The sequence below is a fragment of the Solenopsis invicta genome, chromosome 5 (assembly GCF_016802725.1).
Source record: "Solenopsis invicta isolate M01_SB chromosome 5, UNIL_Sinv_3.0, whole genome shotgun sequence".
Classification (NCBI taxonomy): Eukaryota; Metazoa; Arthropoda; class Insecta; order Hymenoptera; family Formicidae; genus Solenopsis; species Solenopsis invicta.
The window spans coordinates 21602725-21624656 of NC_052668.1; the positions used below are offsets into that span (position 1 = coordinate 21602725).

A 21932-nucleotide genomic window follows, 5' to 3' on the forward strand; every position below is an offset into this window, starting at 1 on the left:
ACTATCCATCTCTCTGTTCGCGCTTCTGGCATGTGTTTTTCGCCAACACCCTTTCGCAAACGGCGAACTACCCCGCCGGATCGGATCACCACCCCTCTCTATCATTCATCCGATTTCGACAGTGAGTTTCCACAATGTCGGAGCTTCCTGCCCTTGCGCGAACATACGGGCGTATTTACGCGTATTTTTGGAAAATCTGTCAAAGGTTGCATAGAGAAACACGCGGGTTTCGCGGAACCCTCGGTCTGTCCCGTTCTCTACCTCTATACCTATCTCTCGCTATGACGTGCGTCAGCAATTGCTGTACAACCCTCGCATAATCCAATTTCCGTCGACACGCGCACATGCACACACTGCGAATAATAACCGCTGTTCTTTTTAGACGAACCGAGAGCGAAAAACAACTTTGTGAGGTAATCGTTGCTTTTTAAATATTTAAAACGTATTTTCTAAAAAAGTTGCATTTTATAGTATAATTGCCAAAAATAATAACTAACTAGTATAAGCAATTAAGCATATTTACATGTAATTATAATAAAATTGTAATAAAAAAGAGAAAATATAATAGTATAACAGAAATTATCAATATCTTTCAAGTAGAATAAATTTTAAAAATTATGCAGTTTACACCAATATTAAAAATACAAAAACAAATTTTAGTTATATACAAAATTACGAACTTAGCAAATCATTTAATTTAGAGAGTTATGTGATAAGAATATATATTATAAATATATAATTTGAATTGTTCTCGAACATTTTTTAATCTACTATTGTATATTAACTTCAATTGTTAATTGAACTAACAATCGCTTGAATTATTGCTAAATTACGTTCTCAAATCACCTGTTAAAACAAAGTATCTTCGGTTTACGAATAGCACATCTCTCATTCGGCATCAATAAGCAATTCTTCTTACATGCAAGTTGTAAGACGATACACGCGCCGGATAGAACCGGAAGGAACATATTTCTGCTTGCACATCTCTGCGTCAGCAAAAGAAACATCTCCATTTAAAATGTGATGTGAGAACGTGATTTATTATCGGTTTTATCTCTACATCCAATATCACAAAGAATTTTTATTACAAATTTCTAATAATAGTAAGAGACGATAAAACGTGCGTTAAATATAGTATTATATTATATATTATTAGCACGAATCTTTATCAAAGCGTAAAAATCTCCGTATTTATCTGATGTGCTATATGGCGATATAATTTCTTACCGATGATAAATCTTTTATCACGAAACGTCTGTACAAGCTTCGCAATCTCTACTCGTTCGATTTAGCGAAGTTTAATACGTTCCGATGAAAGTAAACTTACCTATTTCATAACACCTACGCAACACGAAGTTATTAAATTAAATGTCAGATATTTAAGTGTCACGAGGAAAATTGCGCCCAACTAAATTCTCAGGAAAACAACTTTCGATTTTCTATAAAAGAAAATATTACAGTATACAAAAATCTCGTATAATAATTCAAGATACCATATAGTACTTTAATATACGATTTACGATGTAAATATTGTCGTATATTACTTTAATATCTTTAATAACTAGTAATATTAAATTGATTGTCAATTTAATTATGTCATATTACATTTATCAGTTTTGTCATAAAATTTTTATTATTGAATAATAATCAACGTAGCTCAAAAGCGTACAGACGGAAGGTATAAAACTTATGAAAATTTTATTAGGCATATAATTTTGCCCAATGATTAAATATATTATGATTAAATATATTTATCTAGTCGGTCGCGTACGGGCGCGCGCATATAAATATTACGATTAAGTGTGACAAAATTATTTAAAGCTCGTTGATATCGCGCAAAAGGTAAAAATGACGCAAAATTGAATTTTTTTTAAATATCACTTCCACGTGAACGCGTTCGTCACACTCAGGACTAAATCCGGAAATTATTTATCCGCAGAATGAAGCAAAATACGGGGATGATGGAGCGGGGTGGGGAGATTTGTATCGCGGTCTCCGAAGGTAGTAGGGACATGAAAACAGTGACGGACCCTTCGTAGGCCACCGTGCCTATACCTAACAGTAACGTGGTAGAATTCAAAGCTGACGAGGGCCTCAGAGGTCAGGCACGCGAATACCTGATCTCTCGATTAGAAGCCACATTTCAAATTGTCATTTTTTCTTCGTTTCTTCTTTGTGCTCTCGTGTTTTAACATTATCTTGTCGTCAGTTCCGTTATCACGAATTTCTCATCTCTTTGCGAATCTCATCGATCCGACGAAGTTCAATACCGAATGAGGAAATTTCGAACGGCGACTTCGATCTCTTCATTCTCGCGAAAGAGAGAGCTCGGCGACGACGCGAAAATGGAAATATCTCCGCCGAAGAGGGTGAGGCTGACCAACGGCATCCGAGGTTCACGCAGTTCACTCACCCTCGGTGACGCCACGTGCCAATAACGGCCAGAAGGCGAGGCGGTTGCCCTGTCGTGGACTGTGCCATCTTTTGAATTTTACGAAGTGTCGCGAAGTTTTTGCAGTCGCGAGAAATGTGTGACAAGGCTACCCGTGATTCGACACGTGTGCTTTTTGGAGTATCACATTTCAACACGGGAGCAATTTCTACGGCTCATCGGTCATGAAACGAAGACGTTTGAAACACGAGGACCTGTGTATCCTACGGGTGAGAACTTCACGAAGTGTTAATTGCATTCGTCATTCTGATATTTCATAAAATCCCGGATGTTAAAAGCATAGATCACGCAAAAGTTCTTCGCGCAAATATTCGCAGATATTTGAAAACACCTTATCAGTGGACTTTGATATAATTATTCTAATTAACATACCTTTATTATTATTAGTCTCTCCAATCATATTATACAATGAACCATTTGCAACGAATGCAGAAAATAGTATAGCGAACTTTAATAATTGGAAAAACTCTATTAAAAAATTTTTATTGACTTTGATCTTTGAGCTATTTATGTGATTTGACGCATGTTTTGTTTCGATGAAGCTATAAGATTCTTCAGTATTTATTGATCGAAAGCAAAATTTGAAAAAGTTAAACTGTTTCTGAGAAATCTTGCAGACGAACGGACAAATAAAAGGCCGGACCAACATTGTAAAATTATTAATTAATTTGTTTTATAGTTTGCACTATTTAATAAATATTAAAAACATGATACTTAATAAAATAAAATAAAATCATGTTTATAATAAGCGTCAAATACGAATCCCTGAATCGCAGTAGATAGTCGACAAACTTCTGCAGCAATTTTCTTTCCCTTCGCAACATCGGCAATCGCGATAACAGGGAGCCTAAGCATAAGAATCATTGCGTTGAAATGTTTTCGAACTTGTGCACGCACCGCTCACGCGATCTTTCTCACGCGTGTATCACGCACGGCCGGACACAATGGCAGAATATCGTTCAGGGTTCACTGACCGTGTACCGTCCACTTACATTCGCGATACAAGGCTGTCATCCTGAATTAGTAATTACACCGCGCATTCTGAAATGCATATTCGTACTATCCTCCGAATTCCCCGAATACGTGGGGTGGACGTATAATATGAGTCATGAGAGGGTGTCCACCATGTCCCCTTCCTCTCGTCCGATATCCCGCGTCTCCCTTTTTCGAGACCGCATGTCCATCGCGCGCGAGCGAGGGTGTCTCGTTCACCATGTCTCGTTTGTCAAGTTTTGCGTGCGTCTTCCAGCGGTACGAAGTGCTCGTTAGCCGGCCCAACTCTACCGTCTCCCTTCAGATCGGTCGAAATCATTATGCTCTGCCTGCCGAATTAATGTTCGCTTTGACAAACATTCCCAATTTTCCGCGCTCGCGAGACAACATTCGGAGAATTTATATTTATCTTGAAAATCATCCTTTGTATAACGCTTTCTCAGGCCTGAGCGTTAATTAAATTATTAAAAGAGATAATAATAAAAGATCTAACTTAAGGATTGACAAACTTTTTTATAAACATGTAGATTGTATGTACAAATTTTAAGTCTTGCGCACTGAAAAAATGGTTGCAATTATAATTTAACTATAATTCATACTCATTTTCGGTACTATCTTTATCGTTGCTTCAACCATGTAAATTATAGTTTTTAGTTATTATTACCTAGTACGTAAATAGTAAACAAATATAAAAAAATAGTTGTATTATTTACAATTATGATTGCATTTACTGCATAAAAAATATTTATTTTATTTTTATTATTAATATCTTAAAATATTACTATTGATATTTAAAATTATTATAATTTATATTAAATTTTTTCATAATTGATAGAGCTATAAATATAAGATTATTATTAATCTTACAGTAATAATACCTATAAAAATGAAACTTCCAACGATTAAAAGAATAATACGCAAATATAAGAATATTTCACAATTATTTTATACAAAATTCAAAACGTATAATAATAATTACACACAGGCCGTTATGGTTGTCTATTTTTGATATATATTACATCAAAATAATTCTCATCCGTATTTATTTCGAAGCTACGTTGAAGAAAGAGGTAAAAGACAAGCTTTATAGAAAACTGTTAGTTTCATGAGTTTGTTTCACAAAAAAAAACTTTATCAAGATCGTTTTTTATAATTTTTTAAACGCGAAAAATTTATCTGTTTTTTGATAGACGGGCAACATCTGAGGAAGAACGGGCTGGTCGCGTGAGATCTACCGAGATGTCATCGAGCATGACATCGTCGTACGAGCCCACGACGGCGGCGGAGATGACGGAGCTGGACAGCGACGGTTCGAGCTGCGGCGAACGCGACGTCTGGAAGCGCGTTCGCAGTGATTCCGCTGACGCCGGGCCGAAAAAGCGTCGGAAACAGACCACCCCGGTAAGAGTCTCGTCTGGCCTCGCGGGCTTGCACGAGGATGCGCGCGAGGACAAGCGTGAGGACGAGGACCTCGAAGGTAAGCCGTCGTCGCGATCGCCGTTGCTGAGCAACGACCATCACCACCAACAACACCACCACCACTACCACCATCACCATCACCACTCGCCGTCATCGAAAGACGAGAATCTGAACAACGAGTTCCGTTGCCAGCACTGCGGCCGGCTCTTCGACAGCGGCGAGACGCTCAATGTCCACGTGGACGGCGAGCACGGTGGCGCGAGTCAGGTGACGCCAGCTGTCTCTATCAAGGTAGAGCCGGCGCAGCAGCTGGACCCGACTAACGAAAGTCCTGTTAGCCTTTTAAGCGTTAAGAACTTCGCGTCCACGTGGCTGGCGTCCAGCAGCCAGCAGCACGTGCAATCGCAGACGCAGATGCAGCCGCAGAGCGATGAATCGTGGTCGGGCCCGGTCAATCAGATCGTCACGATGACCAATCACCTTCAGGCGCTCTCGACTTTTCCGGGCACCCTCGCGCAGTACCTACCCTTGCCAAATTTTCCCCTTGCCGATCCTCAGCTCCCTAGATCCTCCCTTGGTCCTGTGCCGGTCAAGATCTTCAATCCGGACGCGTATTGTGACATGTGCAACAAAGAGTTTTGCAACAAATACTTCCTGAAGACGCACAAGGCCAACAAACACGGGATCTATGTTGACTCGCCGACGCCAACCACGGAATCTCTCAATATCTCCGGCGGCAACGTGTTTGCTGTCACAAATTTTCATGCAGGTAACGCGAGCGTAAAACTGGAGTCGCCCTCGACTCCGCCGCAGAAGCGTTTCCGCAACGAAGATTCCGCGAAGAAGCATAAACCAAAAACGCACAACGACTCGCCGATAGATCAGCAGTTAGACGGTCAGCAGATCTCTGTGTCGCAAAGTGAGGATGATCGAGTGACGCCGCGCGACAGCCCCAGCGGTATGGAGGCGTTCATGAAGCAGGAATACGGCGTCGAACAGGAGGATGCGACCTTTATGCCGGCCCCGAGGCACCTATCGCCCCAATCTATCCAGCAAGCGCGCGATTCCGGTTTCAGCGCCGACCTTCTACGCCGCCTGGGAGTTTTGAATCCCGAGGCGTTCTGCGAGATATGCTGCAAGGAGTACTGTAACAAATATTTTCTGCGCACGCATAAAATGAAACGGCACGGCATCGTCGTGCAGGACACTGAGAGATCGCCCAGCAATCCTGGCACAGCCGTCACCACTTGGCACCAGGTGCAAACAAGTCCGTTAAACTTGATCGTGTCTGAAGCCGCCACCGGGACGGAATCCAACGATCGCAGCGGCGAGGAGTACGAGTGCAAATCCTGCGATATTCGTTTCCAAACGATTGACCTGTATCAAGCGCATTGCAGGAAGTTGCACGAAAGTGAAGAACGCGGGTCGCCGAAACAAGAATACGATCTGAATAACTCTGATCAGCGCACTGACACGATATCAGAGGACCTTCAGAAGCTGCAGACGATGATTATGCAACTGAATGGCCTGGATTCTGGTAAGGGATTATCCTGCGCCGTCTGTAGTAGAGAATGCGATTCGAGGTCGGCCCTGCGCGTTCACATGGCAACCGAACACGGTGTCGTCGGTGATGAAACCACGTCGTCGCCACAGAAGTCACCCACGGTTATTTCGACCGTTTTCTGCACTCTCTGTGAGAAGGATTATCCTAGTCAAGACGCCCTGAGGAGACACATTAGCGAGGAGCATCAACCCATCGTGTCCACCGCTATTACTCTGCCGACACTTCCGCCAACGGTAATCGCCTCTTCCGCCAGTTCGACGCCGACCAGTCAGACTCCGAGCGGCCAAACGACGACGATGACAGAGAAGAAGGTGTCGTCACTGACCCCCACGTCGAGCTACTGTGAGATTTGCAACAAGGAGCTGTGCAACAAGTACTTCATGAAGACGCACATGCAGCGGATGCACGGCATCGAGATCGAGAACGGCGCGCAGATTGGCGGAGTCATCTGCAACATCTGCAATAAAGAGCTGTGCAGCAAATATTTTCTGCGAGTCCACAAGCACAACACCCATGGGATTGTCGACGAGAACACGTCGTCGGGATCGGCGTCGAACAAGCAAGAATCCTATGACGTTCCCAATGCCGAGGACTCGACGCTGAAACCGGAGCAATTGGGTGATCTCAGTCATAGATACTTTACTCATTTCACCGAGGTATGTCCGATCTGCAGTCGAAGGTTCCGCAGCATCAAGTGGCTGAAGGCTCACCTGATGGGCGACCACGGCAAAGCAGGGATCGACAAATGGCGCGAAATGGAGCAGCAGTATCAAGCGACGTCCAGAACCAGCGGCAGAAGCATCGCTTCGACGAAGAACACGCAGCAAACATCAAACCTAAAAATTCCCAATGGGTTCGAAGTCACCCATCAGGTCAAGCCTGTCGATTACACGAGCTTGGGAAATCAGATGCTGTCCAATCTTCTTGGTTCCTCATCCGAGGAGCATCAATTAAAGAACTATCGCTGCGGTTATTGCAACTTTACGACGCCTGTGCTACCTTTTCTCTTTCTTCACGAACGATCCCACGTGAATCCTCAAGAGAATCTCGAGGGGGATCGAGCGTTGCAATGCCCAATATGCTCGCACGACTTCCATCAGCCGGAGCTGCTTAATCAACATCTACTCGCCAAGCATCAAATTCCCTCTCTGTTGTCGCAGTTCCATCATCCTCTCATGAATAATTTTAGATCGGACATTGACGTTAAGGCGAGCGACGTCAAGGAAAGAACTGATTTGGATACAAAAGAAGATTGTGTGGGATACAGTCCTCAAACCGATCGAAATGTTATTGAACCTGCAAAAAACCAGCGGCAGGATGACACCGCGGTGCAGGTGACACCTCAGGGCGTGTACAAGTGCGCCCAGTGCGGCTACGCAACGACGAATCTGAATCGCATCAAGAAGCACGTGCGGAAGGATCATAAAACGATAGGCGATCCGACGGAAAGCGTGATCGCCGAGCTCAGCAAGACCTTGAAAGACGTGGCGAACAAGCAGAAGATGCCGGCCTGTTACGCGATGCCGCAGGATATGAATTCGAATCCCGACAAGACTATCATGCAGCCGTTCCTGATCGAGGAGCAGGATTTGATGCAGATGGGCGCCGAGTCTAGTTCGGCGAAGAGATTCGCGCCGGCTCTGGTCTACTTGCCGGTCAAGTCCAGAATCAGCAATGTCCTCACCGCCTCCTTCACTCTCACCCCCGCCTGAGTTTAAATCGCGATCATATTACCTCGCGTCAGCATCTTGGGAGAGCGGCAGCATCTGCATCTGCGACCCGAGCACGTGGTATCGGTTCCTATTTATCATGTAAGACGAGCAGCCAGACGGCAAGTGTTATTTGCATTATAATACTTTGACGTTCCACTAATTTTTACGTATCTCTAGCGATTTTTACAGGTTTTCCTATTATTGATTAAGTGAGTCCTCCGGTTCCATGTTGCAAATTAATAAAACAAGATCAAAATAGTCGAATTGACACGATACCGGACAGACGAGATTATTCTTTTTCTTTGAAGCTAATTTTGTATCACGTGAAAAATGATTTTAAAGCCATTCAATGTTTGAGAAAGTAATTATTATAAATAGAAGGAAGTTTTTAAATTATTTTCTTAGGCATTAATCGATTTAAAATCCGCGTATTTCAATTACAATATTATCTTTGCAAAAGAATAATCCCACCTGGTGGTATTTCGTCTCAAACAGCTCGCCGGGACGCAAGATTGCTTCACATATTTTCTAATACATTACTAACTTGCATGCTCGAAACACAAGGAGATCGTTCTGAAGCAACAAGGAGTGGGACTCGTTTACACGTATTTTATTTTGAAATAGTTCTCGAAGGCGACGAATTTAGCTAACCGAAACGATCTCCTTCGGAAGGGAAAACCTCCGAGAAAAATAACAAAACGAGATTGTTATTATTGTTCTAAGTATATACATAGGGAACATACTCGTTATATACTCTTGTAAATACTTAATCGTAACTAATTAAAACACGAACGGGTGATCGACAAAGTTCCTATTTTAAACGCGATAGGCTCCTTGATATCAAGAAGCTTCTACTCTCTTTGCTCCGCATTTTATTTCGTTTATTTCTCTTGCTTTAGCATCGATTTTGCTTCCGCACAAGTGAACCAAAAAGAAAAAAAAAATTACGCAAGATAAGAGCGAGCATTCGATTGGCACTAAATCCATTCACCGTCTTTTCGACTTTTTCGACTTTTTCTTTCGCGACGGTTCTAGTCAATATTTTATATATAAATATATATTGTATATTTACGTGAATAAGAAGAGAGTTTTCTCAGAGATAGGGAAAATTTAGAGAGATATTTATCATACACAAATAGAATACGCTAGACTCCGAGAGACCGTCTGGCGGCGCTAATTAGACGTGACCTAACGCTAATTATCGTCGCGACGTGTGCAGCCAAGAGGACGAGGGCATGACAAAAACGATAACGGAGGTAATGGGGTATCAATGTGCCGAGAGAGAGAATCGCCAACCAACTCAGGGGTGGACACAGTATAACCCGCAACAAAAAGTACAATCGTATACACAGCCAACGCATTACATAGACTTTAAATAATTTTTAACTTATAATGAGATATAATGCGCGTCTCATAAATATACCGCGGATATATCAATATAACGATCGGCCCCTTCCTCGCCCGACCGTCTTGGGCGACGGGGTCGCGAAACGACCAAGCTCGATCTATTCGAATATTCGACGAACGCTCCCCCCCCCCCGATTTATAGAAGTATGAGCTACATACGAAAACTATATAGCACACTCGGATTATTTAACTAAGAGTTACCTAGCCTAGTCGGTAAATGCCGCGGACACGTCCAGTCCGAAATAAAAGTTCCTCCTTGAAAGCTGTTTCGAACCTCGTGCCTTTGCAGCTTGAGAAAACGCGTTACCCGCGAACTTCCTCGTTACCACGCAGGTCTCGATAAGATATATATCCAAAAATGTATGGACGGGCCGATCTGTTACGATTATAATAAATGTGGTTTCTGTCAGGTGTACTGTCTCTCTCGATCGTGACGTGTAATAGCCGATCTCTTCCCCAAGTAACGTCGCAATTGCGAGTCTTTTCCTTGAGTCGCGAATAGCTGCGGAATTATTTCACGGAAATGTGCCATAAATATTTATCACGAAATCCATTATAGACATGACTGTTACATGACGCAAAATATAAAGTTTAATGTGGTTTTAAAGATAATTTTACAGTATCGTGCCCCTCTAAAAAGTTTCCAGGAAGAAAAAGAGGAAACGATTGAAATATTTAAATACTGGCTTAGAGATTGTCGTAAAGATTAAATAAATGAAAATGCAAATTGCGATCGATAAAAAATTGACATGAATCTCAATAGAATATTCATACGAATATTGCGCAAAATTTTCAACGATTTCTTCGTCAACGCTCGAGTTCGATCGAAAGAATTGCTCGAAAGAACAGCTGTTGCCGCAATGACCACACTCTCGATAGCTGGGCGTGCAGCCGTTCTGAATTGCCTAGCTTCCCAAACGCGTTTCACGTAGCACACCGGTGTGCCCATCCCTCCACGATGAACAAACATGCACGATGCATTTCCGCCCACGCGACGCGCTGCCCTTGCTCTATCGTAAAATAATAACTCTGCTTACTCAGTGCAATCACGCTCTCTTTACTTACCGAGCAATATTTGGAGTGCAAATATTTTTTTCCAAAAAATTGTCAGAGACAAAATTTTAGCAGATTTTATCCGCTATTTAACTAATTTGGAAAAATCTCCTAAAAACAAGTATAGCATAAAATCGTGGTGCAGCATGACGAAAAGGAGATATTTTGTGATTAGACTCAGAATCAAATGTGAATTAATTTACATGTATTTTCGGAAATAATTATACTTATACATATTTTAAGAAATTGGACAAATGCAAAACTACGTGTTTAATTAATGAATTATCGGTATGATAATTGACTTTGCAATTGCGTGATAAAATGCTAAAAATTTAGGTTGACGGAAAAACACATGCGAAAATATAAATTACGCTCCGTAAAAGGAGATCGCTCCGACTGCTGTCAAGAAGTAACATGCAAAGCGATAAATAACACGGATCGCTTCCCACTGAAATGCGACATTCGGCGCTCGTCGCGTTCTGGTAATGCGAATTCGGCGCTGTCAGAGACGGCAATGATTTATTCCGGGACGATTTCCATGGCACGAGCCGGTTTTTGTCTCAGGGGCCATAAAAGTTTTCCCCGCGCGCGCGCACGCAGCTGAAATTCGAGAACCGCGTCATTTAACGGAGCACACGCATACATCGATGCCGGGCATTGCCGAAAATTCGTCTGAATTAGTATGCGCACACGCGTGCATTAATATGACTTAGGGGAGGAGAGAGGCAATCGGCCATTACGCAAATCCATCGAGGGAGTAGGAATGAGAGGGACAGAGAGAGAGAGAAAGAGAGAAAAATGGAAAAGGAAGAAGTGGAAGCGGTCGCTGGACGGAGGGAGAAGGAGCGAATTTCGTTGGGGAAAAACGAATTTTTAGCCGGCATTGTCGTGCCGGCGAGACGGGCCCGGACAAAATGGGCCACCACCATCTGGTCCCCCCCTCTGGCGAGAAGGTCAGAGAGGAGGAAAGAGGTCGCGACCTTGGCGGGGATTTTTCCGAAAAACTTTCGAGAACGAAACGACCCGGGATGGGGTGAGGGAAGAACACGGCGTCCCACCCTTCGCGCTCCTACCCCCGCTTTGCCCTGGGTTCGTCTATTTTTCTTACCCCACGTGCGCGACGCGCGCGGTGACACGCGAAACGCGTACGTCCATGCAAAACGGCTCTACCTCGACCCCGCTCTTAATTGTGTCCGATGCAGATACGCGTATTGTGCACTTAATGGCCCGTGCGCATAACGCGTTACGCGCCGGGGATGCCGAATTTAATTATTCGAAAGGAGGAGAGGGCACGCGCAGAGGGATGAATGACAAAATCCGGACGACGTCGGGGAAGTCAAGCGATCGTGACGGATACGAAGTAATTCTTCTTTGGCGCTTTTCGATGCGAGAGGCACAACGGTCATCGGATATAAAATATCAGAGAAAAATTCAGATATATTTGACAGATCGAAATATCATTGAATGCCAAACAATCTGACGACAAGGATGATTATTAGACAAATATTACTTTTATCATTTTTAAGGATATGGTTTAATTTAAAAAATTTCACTGTGTAATGTTGAATTCTCTCGAATGGAAATATGACTATCGTCCTCTTTATCGAGCACCAAAGTCTTATTTGTTCAAAACAATTACTCATCGTTATGGGAAACTGAAAATTAGTTTCATTCACATCGATATTGATATCCAATTAACTTTTTTCTCAACCTACAATATGTCTTACAATTTGGAGTTCCGGACGATCGCTAATTGTATCAGTTAACCACGAATGTCGACGCATGTCGAAACCAAAGAGAGTAAGAGGGGAGATTATAATAAAGTTCCGAGAGAAATCTTAACGGCTCGCATGCCCAAAATCAGCATTGCCTTCGTAACGTAATTGAGCGCAAAATCAAAATTTTACCCGTAAACCAAACAAAATTATGCAAAGTATATATATATATATATATATTGTTCATTAATATATATATTATTAATTAAATTAAGAAGGTCGTAGGTTAAGTGTATTTCGTATGTGAACGATACGAGCATGAATTTACGTATACACCTAAGTGTACACCGTGTAATCCGTGTACGATAACAACGGGGACGTACTATCGTACGCGCTTTTGACAAGTGCATACGATATAGAATGTATATTTCGTGAAATTAGGGGAATTAATTAGCATGTCTAGTCATTTTGGAAGCGATTTACAAATTCCTATACCTGATCTAGTCACACGATGTAATCAAGACGACATTAATCTCGATTACCAGCATAATCGATTTTTGTCGTTAGACCAATCGCATATTTTTTTTTTATATATATATAAGACTGCGTGAAACGATAAAAGACACATATTATTTTTGTTATTTTATATTTTTTTTTAAGTACACGCGCGCCCGAGTTCTCGCAATTATTTATTTATATACGTGTGATCGAAGAAAACTTATGAATAAAAATTTATTTTCGTCTTTCTTTCATTTTCGTTCCCTCGCTTTATTTTTTTCGTCCTTCGTGCAATATGTTTCATACTTTTAGTCGATCTGCACAATTTTTTTGTTTATGATTTCAGCAATTATCGATACTGCAACCGGGGGAGAACGTATTTCATGTTAAGAACGGTGTTTGTTTCACCAATAAATACAGAGATTATTCTCGTATCTCTATCGAAGCATCGAAATTCGAACTCACCAGAATTACATCGGCTTCACACGCTCGTTTTAAGATATCAAGTTACCCGATTCAGAGTTTGATGGGCGGCTGTTAGACTGCCGCCAACTCATCGGTTTTTGTTTTTTAAGGGTGTCGTTCCTAGGGTGCCTTTTTACCACCAGTGACAAATGATATCTCAAACAAGTTAAATTTGACAAATTACACGCGCCCCTCGGAGTATTTTTTGTTCATTTGAAAGTGGAAGTTTCAACAGAGAAAAAAATAGTATTTATTGAATGTAACTTTTTTACCTTGTTTTACACAAATTAAATAGAAAGTTAAAACAACAAGGTTTTAATTATGTCGCATTAAATATTTTTAATAATGAAATCATTTAGAAAATGTTACATATTTGAAGAATATGTATGTCATTAAGAAAAATTCCAATATATGGTATATGAAAAAAAAATCAATTACACACTCATCGCTAATTTTAAAATTTAAATAAACGTATTATGTTCTGCTCTGTAATTGTATAACATTTGAGCTATGCTTTATTCAAAGTGTAAAAAAAAGGAAAAATTATTGTTTAATATCAAAAATTGCTTATTGAGAATTTCATAGTCTATAATCAACGACGGACATTATTTTCCGTTCCGATAGCAGAGAGCTATCGAACGGAAAGGACGAACGAAAGGAAAAGCGGGTACGACGGTTTTCAATCAGAAGGAAACACACAAAGTCGATGGGAGACGAAGGCGCTTGCGCCACATAAAAGTTTTCCTTTCGCTTGATGGTGGAGTCGAGTCGGTTTGAAAAGGGAAGGCGGAAGGACTCGTCGTCCCTCTCGCACCGAGCGACGACCGACCGATGAGTAAATGACACACAGGCCCTAGCCCACCCCTGCGTCTCTACGTAAACACACAGACGTACGCGCGTGCACACGCTCGAAAAACGGATGTCCACCCACGGACACACACGTCGACGTCCTTAGTGTGACGGGGATGTGTATAAAAATCAATAATATCTTGCGGTTTCCAAGAGCCCCGAAAATGACGGAGGAAACGTTGCTCGAGGGTGACGTTCTTTGCCCGTGTAGACAAAAGATGGAGAGTATTTCGTTATCGTTCGTTATCGCGCGATAAAAAACTCGAGGATGTTGATTCGTGGATCTCACTGATCTTACCGGATCTCGCTTTACCTTTCGGCGAGAAGGAATGAATCATATTCCTAAAGGTATAACATTTGCAAGGGTTAAATACGTTCACTTTGTTAAAATATTTTTAATATAAAATATTTAATTCAGTTATTATAATGATTCATATTATACAAAAATTATAAAAGTATTTGAAAAAATTTCATTAGAGTCAAATTTTAATGTATATCTTGGTCGTTAAACACATTTGTATATTAATTCCTACTTTCAACATTAAAGATTTTGACACACCCTGATTATATTGAAAAAAACAAGCAAGTTTCTACAGCGCGAGATGCGCTTCTCTAAAACTCGAATCTTAAAATTTACAAGCCGCTCTCCAGCTTACTTTCAGACGACCGCCATTCCGTCTTTCGTTTCCCATGCCGCGTTCTACCCTCGTCGAATACAATAATCGTGATCGTTTTGTTTCCTCGTCATTTATTTACAAAAGGACCGCCAAACCAAGATCCAAAGCAAATTTCAGAAAAAGGTATCGAACCATTCGCCCCTTCATTTATCCAATACGATCCATCCTGTTTCCCTTACCTCATCAACCACCGCAGCTTATATCCCGAGGAAGTGGATTGCAATTATCAAAGCCTCCCCCTCTCAATTCCGCCCTTCGCTCCTACTTGGACTGGCCGTTTCGCAATCCTACCCCTCCGCGTTCACGTTCCTTCCCTATCGCCTTTCGCCAAAGAAATTTTATTCTCCAGTAATAATTTCACCACCGCCGTTATAACCATCACCACCACCATCGCGACGGCTGTCCACCCCCGCTGTCGTATCCGCATCCTTTTCTCCGTTCTGAAACTTCTCCGCGGCCGCAATCGACGTTTTGGACGATCAAAGAAATCCACACAATTAGAAACGAAGGTCGATGAAATGCTTTTCCCCGCGGAGAAAAGAACCTCGTAAAAACCTCGCGATTGAAGACGCAAGATCTAATTTGAAGAAGAAAATCCAGCATCGAAGTTATTTATAACAGTTTCAAGGAAACTGAAAGCAATTAATCAATACTGTTTACGTCGCATGCCTCGTAACAAATTTATAGCATTTCTAAGACACAATTTATTTTTTTCAATAGACTCTATTCATGCAGAGATGAAATCCATAATTTCGTCACTTTCGCGTTTCTTGTGTAGATTTCGCATTCTGTTGCTCGATTCTTTATTCAATTAATTTCTGGTAATCAGTTTGCAATTAGTGGTATTTTTACAATTGAGCGATAATTAATTAAGAACGGACAATGATAAATATTGAGTCGTTTCAACGTTTGTTATTAAATTCAACGGACTATGAAATCTTAATTGCGTAAACGAAAAAATTATCGCAAACAACCGTGTACGATATCGTTATCCTTGAGAATAAATAATCGTATCGAAAATAATTATCGTAATCAATTTCGTAATCCAAAATCATTAACTGATTAGACTTTACAATCTGAAGAAAGAATTATTTTTAGATTTCTGATTTATAAAATACATTATGATTAACGATCAAATAAAACTGTATATTTAAAGTATAAAAAAGACGATTAAAATCCGCGTTCATATTTCAATTCTGTCCGGCAATTCAACCTTATGAATATATATTATAATGTCACATCTCAAGCATCGCCAAAAATATAAAAAGTTTAAAGATTGTTCTATTACTACGTTTGACTATGTACGTAAAATTTGAGCACAATTCCTTTGGTGGTTTAAAAGTTATTTAATGTTCTGTTTGCTTTTGTTTTTTATGATGAAAAAGCTTTTTATATTTATTTGCAAATTTGATGAGAAAGTATATTAAAATGTTTTGTTGTTGTAAAAAATAAATCTTAGAAGCGGTTTTTAAATTTCGATAACTTTTGTATAGTAAATGTTTAGCTGAAACATTGATCCTTAACTCCGAATTCATCGTCGAATAAGTTTGACGCGATCCATCGTAAATTCAGAACAATAGTGAAGCGGGGACGTCGATACTTCGTGAATGCTGTACCGCGATTTACCAAGCAAACCCTTCGATATCATGCAAAAAAAAGTGAGAAGAAAAGAATCAAAAACAGTTGTCCCGGCGTGGCGTGGAGGAACCCTTTCACGATTTCTCGAACTCGCGTCGCGAGTCGCACCACCGCGTTTCCAGCCGAGCGATTTCACGAGAAGGGTGAAAGCGGAGAATCCGCGAAACGGGAATCGAAGGGTTGAAAACGGGAGCATTGTGCGGTCGTGCGTCTGTATGCACCCTCAATGGCAAGGGAGGTGAATATGCCTCGCGCACACAACCCTTTATTTATTTAGCGCTGTGTCCACGTGCCGGGTGCGCGTACGCGTTTTCCCCATTTCAACGGATTTCACCCCAAATTTTCAGCTGGCACGTCTCCCTCCCCCCTCCCCTCCTAGCCGATTTACACAATATTTTGGAAATCCTTTATAAGATTTCGCTTCTCTATCTCCCCATCTTGCACCGCCGTCGGCTTAGCGTGTATTCGCTATTGTTAGGTCTGCACGGCCCCTTTCGCAACGACTGACGATGCCAGATGGGTGAAACGCGTCGATCGTGAAGAACTGGCGTTAAAAAAAAAGTTTATAAAACACCGCGGAATTCGTAAAATTAGGGTTGAGCCACGTGAGAGGAACATAGAGACTCCAGGGGCGGGCCCTTGTGTGACACGTGTCGCGTTTTTTAGCTCTTCTTTTTAAAGAAGAAAAAGTAATATAATGGCGAGAGTTAAACTTTGGGAAACTTGCGGAGGGTGGAAATTTGTTTGAGATTTCATTGCGCGAATATATGTATCGTAAATTTTTATCGAGAGATAAACCGAGATAAATCGGAAACGATTTTTTTTAATTAATTCAATATTTATCTTGATTAATTTTTTATCTTAATGGAATCTTAATTCGATGAAGGTCGAAAGTACATTTTGATTTTCTAAAAAATAATTATCATTTATCATACAGATATAAAAACGGATATAAATACGGATATAAATTTAAATTAATAAAAATTTCTCAGCTTTTGTGGATAAATTTAAAATTGTTGAGTAACATTAAAATTAAAAACATTAAAATAAAATAATATTAATATATTTTTGTATATAACAGAGAAAAAATTTTTTTAGAAAAGAATTTTAACTCGTTTATGAGTAAAAATCGACAAAATATTATATATCGATAATGATCACTATCTCATATCAACTTGAGCTGTATTTATTATAAAAAAGCAATGCATGTAAATAATGCATAATTATTAAAATCACCCAAAGAACGACACCGAGCGAAGTGATGGTAATTTATTTAACACGTTTTCTTTAGTTGCGTTTTATTCTCGTTTTTTTTCTTAAATGATTCGTAGTAAGACGATGCTTATTAACGACAATTAATCGATTGTTTCCATTAATAGCTCGGAAAACTCGAATATGCAATTACTTCAAACTTCAATGAGCTTAAGACAATAATGACCATGGGAGCGTAATTACAAGCGCCAATTATTGCAGTACGCACACGAAATATCCAGAATAATAAGAAAAAATTGCTTAATAAATTTTACAATGCAGTAATATTTAAATTTTGAGTTGAAATAGCCGTAACTGCTGTATACTCAAATAAGAAATGTTTCATTCCAGGATATTAAAATGTTTTATTTTTGTCTCCGCTTTTTAAAAATATTTTAACTTTAAATAGTATTTGAGTTTAAAACACTAAAATATTTAAACTGTTAAATTTTAGTTTTATTACTTTTTAAACGTTTTTGTGTTTTAAACATCATTGGAAACTAAAACATTTTTAAGTATTTGAAAACGGAGACGCAAAATTAAATTTTAATGTTTTAAAATTAGACACTTGTTTTTTGAGAGCGAGTATCCTCAAATCATCTTAATTACATCAATTTTTGCTTTTACAAGAAATCAATTTACAAGATTCAGTAATTTATAAAATAATAATTTTGCAGTAATTTTCCTGCAAAATAAATTACGTCATCGAAACGCGAGAAAACGATAAGTTGATTTTTGTTGCTTCCTTTGATTTCTTGAGACGAGCGCCTTTGGAAATTTCCTAACCACTATCTTCAACACCCCGTATAGATGTTGCTGATATTGTAATAACGTTCGGATGACGTAACTACGGAATACCAGTCCTCAGGAATCGCGTGGCTACCTCAGCAATGAATTTTTACAAATTTATCTTTACTCAGACATCTGCGGAGATGACGCGCGTGGAGCGCTCGCGTGAAGAAACGTCGCGGTTATCGCGGGCGTTTATCAAAGATGACCTTGCGCATCGACGACGACGGCGACGAAGGTTCGCGTCGCGCGAAGAAAATTCAGTTCCTATTACATTGTAAACGCCTAGGTTCCTAAATTGAGCTTTATCGAGCGACACGTCAGGTTAGTCCGGTCGAAGTAGACTCGTTACGTCGAACAACGTTGGATAGAACTGGACCAACCGTATCCTATTCGCGCGCGCACACATCGATACACCTCATTCAATTGGTGAGCGAAAGAAGCGTAGTATTGTCGAAACGATATTACTGTTTTTTACGTAACAATTTCGAATAAAAATTAATTGTTCTGTCGAGAAGATAAAAATTGCTTGAATATTTCATTGCAAAATACACTTGGAGCGAGAAACGTGGAGATTGAAAAATAGTAAAATATCTACGGTCATAAATATATATGATCTTACGTTAATTTTGTCTCACGTGCTATTCCTAGAAACACTCGAAAGAGAAGTGTTTAACTTTAAGATGTTAAAATGTTTTATTTCTGTTTGTTTTTCAAGTACTTAAAATGTTTTAAATCTAAACACCGATTATAAAACTGAAATATTTTCAAGTATTTCAGAAACGGTAACACGAGTAAAAATATTTTAATATCTCAGAATTAAACATTTCTTTTATAAGCGATATTTGTCTTAACTTTTTAAAAATCTGTGTTTTTTTTTCTTTCGCTTATCAATTCGATACAGACGCGGTCGTACATGTGCGCGGTGCGCGACGTTGTAAAATTAAGCATTATTTTAAGAGGATAATATAGAGTTAAGACACGTAATACGTAACGCATGTACATGTACAATGTGTAAGTTTCGAGGATAATCAAAATTAGATTAAATCGACGGGGCGATACCGCAAGGAGAAATCTAGTCGACAGGGCGATAGGTACTTATAAATTAATATGATCGTAAGCATCACGATTCAGGGTCCTCCTTTCCTTGACCGACCACGAGAATAGCATAATTAAACTTGTCTACTGGGTAAACAAAGAAAAAAGTACAAGTGTGATGATATCGGGTTGAACACACACACACACACACACACACACACATACTACACACACACACACACACACACACACACACACACATACTTACACGCGACGAATTATTAAATATTTACCAGAGTGTGTGAATTAGGATATGTACATAAACCCGCCGAGAAGAGTCACCATAATTTTCTATATTACTTTACAGGCTATAGCTATTGCGAGGTGTACGCAATGCTACACTACTGACAAGTGTAAACTTACCGAAAAGCATAAAATCAAAAGACTGTAATCGCACGATGAAACTGTGTGACGAGTAATTTCCGCCTTATCTTTCGACTGCAGAACATCATTTTGTCTGGTTGTCAAAAAAGCATAAATGTACATCGAAGATTTAACATGTATTATCTAATACTTACTGCTACGCAAATGTGTGATGAACATAATCAAACTAGAACAGATGCCATAGCGCTTTTCGTGACGATTAGAACGCAAATCTTTCTAGATTCTTCATTTGGACTTTCCATTAATAATTTTGGAACGTAAAACAATCGGGTAATCATTTTAATTCATTTTCATTATAATGTTGAATTGACGTCAACATTGCGTGTCTATCTTTGCGAAGGACGACGAATCACATCATTAACGGGTCCTGTCGTATATTTTTGCCAAAGTTCTTCTCGAGGACGAATTAGTTTTCAAATATTCTGCCAACGTTTTAGATCGATAAGACTCACGCAGATATATCGTACGTTAGCTTTTGTACGTGACACGAGAGTTTCGTAAACAATATCGATCGATTCATTACGGTAATCGTCACCCCCCTCCCACCTTAAGTGTAATTTAGCGTTAAGAAGCAGCAGCAGCAAAACGAACGTTCCTATTATAATGCTTTCATCTACCGTATATATTTATAAATATTTATGCGATAATATAATTATAGTGTTTATACCGTATTCTCTATGACGTTTTCGTTTTGATATTTTCAGGAAGTGGCAAACGGTAAGTTTAGTACGATCTAACTGAGGTTAAGAATTATTGTGTATCTATATCTGTGAGATATATATATATATATATATATATATATATATATATATATATATATATATATATATATATATATATATATATAAAGATAAATATATAAATATATATATGAAGAACTGAGAGTAATATGATGTGTGTATGATTAAATTAATTAGAATGAAAAAAACTATTGCGAGAGAGTGCACGCGTCTTCTGTAACTGATTTGTGTAAAAGACTGTATATCAGTCACTCGAAACCTTAACTCGTATACAAATCTATTTGTACTTGACATATGTAGTATTTTAATTGAAAAGCCAAATCGATAGAGAGATATATAGACCAAGATATTTGATACGTAAATAAATTTAATACGTAAAACGACGGCCGCTATTTCTTTTACACAAATTAGATATGTGATATGGACGGAGAGTGTGCTGTGCTTTGGTGTCAAAAAAAGTATTTTTACCTTCGATCGAGAGATATTTTTGAAATTCACGTACGATCGTGACGACGATTTCGTCATAGAGGTAATTCCTTTCGCGTGCATCTCTGCACCTTACTTATATGTATATCTCTCTCCTTCGTGCACGTGCATTTTTTTCGAGGGCGGCCCGTTGGCCTGATCGCCGACGAGCGACTGAGGGTACAAAGTGTGTGAGAGGGAAAAGAAAGTGGCGTAGGAGAAGGAGAAATTCAAAATCAAAATATTCAAAATCAAAATTACATTGTAAGTTCATAGAGATTGTTCGTCGATAAATATTATTTGTTAGCCGAGAATAGTTGGACACGTCCAATAATATAGTCTAACAAACATTAAGCTTGTTGTTCTTTCATCCTCCCCCCAACATATTTTTACAAGAAATGTTGAAAAGAAATTCGAATACATATTCTGGAGATTAAGAATCGCAGTGAAAAAAATAAATGTAAAATAACGAGAAGACAACTACTAAAAATACTGAATTTAAAAGAAAAATGACATAGATCTATTAACATGACAGAATTTTGTGTAATAAATTGAGTTTTCAGCGAGTGTTCCTGAAAATAAAGTTTCGTTATTATTATTTGTTGTATTATAACAATTTGTTTAACCTAAATGATAATACTACGCACGTAAACAGTTATCAAATAAAATGGCACTTCTCTACATTAAAGTAGAAGAATATCGATAAAAATAACGATAAATCACACGCCTGATAAAACTGACAAGTAACAATGGTGGAAAAAGA

At 39.4% G+C, this 21932-nt stretch overlaps 1 protein-coding gene across 2 annotated transcripts in view; it reads left to right on the forward strand.

Moving 5' to 3' along the window:
* The window catches only part of LOC105195149, a 32995-nt gene extending 11472 nt beyond the window's left edge, over positions 1–21523 (forward strand). For both annotated transcript variants that reach the window (XM_011160413.3, XM_039449988.1), the window contains one exon: positions 4636–21523. In XM_011160413.3, coding sequence (XP_011158715.1) covers positions 4685–8140 — 3456 coding nt within the window. In that variant the 5' untranslated portion in view covers positions 4636–4684 and the 3' untranslated portion in view covers positions 8141–21523. The remainder of the gene's footprint in view (positions 1–4635) is intronic.
* The last annotated feature ends 409 nt before the right edge of the window (positions 21524–21932 follow it).